Source organism: Colletes latitarsis, chromosome 11 (genome assembly GCF_051014445.1).
Source record: "Colletes latitarsis isolate SP2378_abdomen chromosome 11, iyColLati1, whole genome shotgun sequence".
NCBI classification, from domain to species: Eukaryota; Metazoa; Arthropoda; class Insecta; order Hymenoptera; family Colletidae; genus Colletes; species Colletes latitarsis.
In genome coordinates this window covers 10,367,678-10,372,700 of record NC_135144.1, presented here as the reverse complement: position 1 = coordinate 10,372,700, position 5,023 = coordinate 10,367,678, and the positions used below count along the sequence as shown (strand labels likewise).

At 30.6% G+C, this 5,023-nt stretch overlaps 1 protein-coding gene across 5 annotated transcripts; it reads right to left on the bottom strand.

The window, feature by feature from the left end:
- Positions 1-927: 927 nt before the first annotated feature.
- On the bottom strand, positions 928-4,751 carry Atg4a (Autophagy-related 4a). 5 transcript variants are annotated; one of them, XM_076776899.1, is made up of 10 exons: positions 4,721-4,751; positions 4,100-4,279; positions 3,865-4,035; positions 3,444-3,621; positions 3,295-3,374; positions 3,057-3,208; positions 2,882-2,960; positions 2,644-2,798; positions 2,397-2,562; positions 928-2,015 (listed from the first exon to the last, which is right to left on the bottom strand). In XM_076776899.1, exons 2-10 carry the CDS (start codon positions 4,200-4,202, stop codon positions 1,948-1,950), a joined length of 1,152 nt encoding a protein of 383 aa, XP_076633014.1. In that variant the 5' UTR covers positions 4,203-4,279; positions 4,721-4,751; the 3' UTR covers positions 928-1,947. The 5 variants fall into 5 exon arrangements, with proteins under 5 accessions (XP_076633014.1, XP_076633013.1, XP_076633015.1 ...); XM_076776898.1 differs by lacking the exon at positions 4,721-4,751 and adding an exon at positions 4,511-4,707; XM_076776900.1 differs by lacking the exon at positions 4,721-4,751 and adding an exon at positions 4,621-4,696.
- Positions 4,752-5,023: the final 272 nt, after the last annotated feature.

The following is a 5,023-nucleotide window of genomic DNA, read 5'->3' as shown; positions in this document are numbered from 1 at the left end:
TGATTTTCTAACTATTCTATTATTTCAAACAATAATTCTTTGCTTATATGTATGTGCCTATATGTATAGCTCGAAACGTATTCAATGCCTGGGCCGTCGAGATTCGAAATTGTATGCCGCAAAGACGGACTTCGGCTGTTCAAGAGCAAGAAGGAAAGGCTCCCATTCACGTTCTTTATCGAATTCCCGAAGTTGCATGAGGTGCTGACCTAGTGTAACATGTGGCTCGTGCGGTAAGATATGTCGACTTTCCCCACCACTCCGTTAAACACTAAAGAAGTGCGTCATTACTAATGTCGACGTCGATGCACTCAATTATGCCAGATCTGGCCACACTGCACATGCAATGACCCTGTATTTACACATGTCTCATCCCCACCTGGGATAACAATGTGTTGGGATGCAGTGATTTTTATTTCAACAATTTTAAATAAGTTTATTAATTTATTACAGTTATGGAAAGGAGTGTCTGTCATCATAATGAATTTCGTTCATTTGATTTAATTGAAGATGAGTCCGAATTAGTTTCAGGATTTAATACAGAATATTTTAAAAGTAAATCTATTTTAATTTTTATAGCCGAGCATTTGTGAATTATATTTATAAGGTTAATTTTAAGTTTATTATTTTTTGGATTTAATATTTTACGTTTGTGGGGCTGCTCTGTTGCGACTAGGAACTCTGAGATTTTCGTAGAAGGATAGGAAAGGAAAGGAATGGGCGCGTTTCGTTCGGGCCTGCTATGTACTAGACAAATAGTAAAGAAAGTAGAAACAGAAAGGCATAACTAAAGGTTGTGAAGCGCACGTGTTTGACAAAAAAGAATAATAAAACGTGGTGTATTTTCATGAAAATTATGGCATACGAAAATTTTCTAAAACAAATTATGTGTCCTCATATTATTAAATGATATGAGGCCGCAGTTCAAACACATAATGCAAGCGTAAACGATATTTGAAATGTGGATTATTTTAGAAAAAATTCATAAATTAAAAGGTCATACAAGAGAATATTAATATACATATAAGAAGATATTACAAATTCGTAGATTTACAAGGACTAAGCAACAATTCACACGATTTTTTTTTAATGATACCAGGCTTAAATTATAGGGCTAATGAATATAAATGAACTATAGAATATTCGGTGTAGTTGGTCGGTTACTTTTATAACAAAAATAATGGTAAACAGTGAAATTTTCAAAATCGCATATAATTAAAAATAATTTAAAAGAGATTGATATTTTCATGAAGAACATTGGCATACAAGTTTTTCTTTTTTATAATTTCAATGTTTAAGGATATTTTTTATAAACTGGTAGTTAACTATACCCAATATTCTGCAATTTGTTTATGTAGATATGAACTTACTATTTAAACTTGGTCCTATTAAAAATCCATTTGTATGAATTGTGGTTTTATTACTTAACATGTATTATATTTATACTTTAAAGAAAAATAAATAAATATATTTCCTTAGCATTATAGTTGATTATATTTAAAACTTATTATATAAAAAAATTATGTTATTTGTCAGATCATTTTTAAATATAATTACCAAGTAATTCAACTATTTCATTTAGTTAGCATATATTAATATTAGTTTAGTTAGTATATAAAAGTAAGCATATACTTTATTGTATGCAAAAACGAATATTTCTTTACGAACAGCAGTTTTCTTGTACCAAAATTTGTATATTGTATTAACAATACATAGATCACTCAAGTCCGAACAATTTAAATATAAGTAATATATACAATATTTCAATCGTTTGGTATAAATTATTTTATTCTTCAACATCTAGTACTGGAATAGCACTAGTTTAATTCAAATATACGTATTCAATGAAAAGTCGTGTTTTATTTTAATATGTGTATGAATGAACTGTCCAGACTATTATATACATGTTTCATATATCGCAGATAGATCTTAATTGATGATTACATGTCAACCAAGCAGTTCAAAATCTTCATCAGAAGAATCACACTGTGGATCTATGTCTTCAAAATCTAAAACTACAAAAAATTTTTTTTAAAACTAATTATTATAAATCAAATTTACTGAGTGTAACATTGTCTAAACATTGTATAGCATTTTCAATCATAAAATGAAAAAATGAACTCTATTATTGAGAATTTAATTCATTTTAGATCCCCTGCATATTCGAGCGACACGCTCGATGTTTGACGCCGCTTGGCTTCCAAGAATTGGTGGGGATAACCGCGGACACTTAAGTGGGCAAAAGAGCGGTCATTTAAGTGAGCACTACTGTATTAATAAATTATTTTAAATTCATAAAAAAACAAATGTCTTATTTATGGTAGTAACTTTAAAGTAAAAGAAATGCGCGAAATATTACTTTCTTTTCTACCTTATATGCATATAAAGTAACTTACAACTTGTTGCTGCTATTGCTTCCGAAGCAGCATCATCGGCTGGAGACCAGTGCTCTAATCTCTCTGCACATAATTCAAGTAGGGGTTGCTTTTCAGGTGTGATCAATTCTTCTTGGATAGACTTACATAACGATTTAAAATCTTTTTCAGATGCGCAGAAGAAACACTAAAAAGAAAAAGAATATTACTTACCTACACCATTAAAAACTAATTCACCCATAATTAACAAGCTTAAGTATTTACTAACAAGTGCTACAGAAGGATCTATCCCTGTAATAGGGATATGACTAGCAGACTTGCAGTGATAGGTGATATCCATTTCAACTTCTTCCTCTTCTATTTTTTTTTCAATGCTACCTGATCTCTGTGTTGTGTGAGGATCCAAGTAAATTACTTCATTTCCTGTAAATAAAAATAATGTAAATATTTTACATATATTTTTATATAGTTTGATTTATTAAAACAACTTGAAAAGTTGCACGTACCAACACATCCTATGAAATACAATGCAAGATTGGGTTTTCCTCCTATTACTCCTAAAGATTGTGGAATTTTGAATGAAGTCTGAAAAATTATAGGTATGAATAGAATATCCTTAATTTTATTTGTGTTTCAGTTCATCTCTAGGCATTCATGCAAGAACATTTATTTCTTTATTACTTTAAGCCCATTAATGTAGATAGGATTAATCTCGTTTAATCCGAGACGGAGCGGTATTAAAAGTAATAAAGGCTTCCATTGGCTAGGTGCTTTCAATGGTATATCACCATCTGCTTCTGCTGTTGTACCTCCTTCTACTCTACATTGCCTTACTGTAAATGTTCAATGAAATGGTAAGCGTTTTGCAAAAATTAACATTAAATTTAAAAAATTATCAAAGAATGTATACAACACTTACAGATATCATTAACTATTATTGTATGGTCCAAAGCCACGTGTATTGTGATTGAGCTCCATTCATCATACACAACTAACTTTCTGAAAATTATGATCCAATAATACGACACTCTTACACATACAAGAATTTGAAATACCAAAAATATGTACTTTAATACTTGTGCTATTGTGTTAGGTCCAAACCATTGTCCCAGTTCTTTCCCTTCGGATGCTCCCATTAATGCAATTTGATGAATAGAATATGCAGCAATTCTTTTGTCTTCAAAGCGTTCCAGAATTTTCAAGTATGTGCTATTTTTTGTTTCTGGGGTCCATTGCCAGTCTCTACCTATTTTTATACATATGTTATATAATACAGTATAAAGCCATTTTGTTCCTTAACCCTTTTGATATTATTTGTCACTATAATCACCAATTAAAATTTTGTATATATTATTAAACAATTTTTTAAATTAGATTATTCTGATGAGCATTTATTTCTAATTCTTTAAATAGAAGGAATAAAATTTATAAAGTAGGAAAGGTTTAGAAAATATTTGTCATATTTAAGCTTAAGTTAAATATGAATTACCTAAGTGTAATGTGATTAAAGCTTGGGCAAGGACCATTTGTCCGCATCTTAACATGCAACCCCACCCTTTATCGGATGTAAATGTAGAATTGTAACCACCAATAGGTACAAAACCTTTGCGATAAGTGAACCATAATTTAGACCGTATATCCCTACGAATCGCATCAAGTTCTGAAATTTAAAATCTTATACATCAAATTTAACGAAGATTTCTTTATTATAATTAACTATTAACCTCTTATGGCATTGTATTTTTTTCCAAGAATCCAAACTGGCTCATCTGTTTGTGGTATGTCTTCTGATTCATCCAAAATATTTTGTGTAAAAAGGATATCCATTTTTACGATTTACATAAAAATTGTGTATATTGGTTAAAATCTTTTAATGCATCATATGGATAAAACGCTCTCTTACTCTATAAATACAAGAAAGGGTACAAATTCTTATATGCAAGAATTGGGAACGACTGAAATTAGGTTAAGTATTTTTAAAGAATAACATTCCATTTATACAATACGACCATCTTCAATTTAGCAAAATAGTATTGGTCATTGCTCATCAATTAAAGATTTCATTGTTTTAGAAAATGACAAATATAACGCTACTTCTTCACTTTACAAAAACGTCAACAATATCATAACAGTACCACAGCTGATTAACTAGAATCTTGAAGGTAACGTGATAATCGATGATACAGTGACCAAGTATAAACAATCCATACGAGAAACAACTATATGTTATTTAAACTAAAAATACTTCATTTAAAAGTAGATAACTCATAGAATATCATTTATATCGAATCAAATATATATTGATTGTCTCTGTTGAAATTTTTTCTATTATATGTACTTCGTACTTTATGCATTTCAAATAACTCTTCCTTGCACTAGGTGGCACCAGTGTTACCGAACGGCAGACCGGTGCCTAGAGGAAACTGTAACTGAACTTCAGCACTTCGGACACTTTCGGAAATTCGAGAAAGATAGTGAACGTACCTTTTCTTCCCGTTCTCGAAACAACTGAAATCCAACTTGCATCAACCGGCATACGATTTCGAGTCTCGACTGCTCAGGTATTTTTATTTTCCGAGGTATTTTTATTTAAACGAGGTACAGAATAGACCTATCATTAAATGGAACTTCGTGGTACATGACTTCGT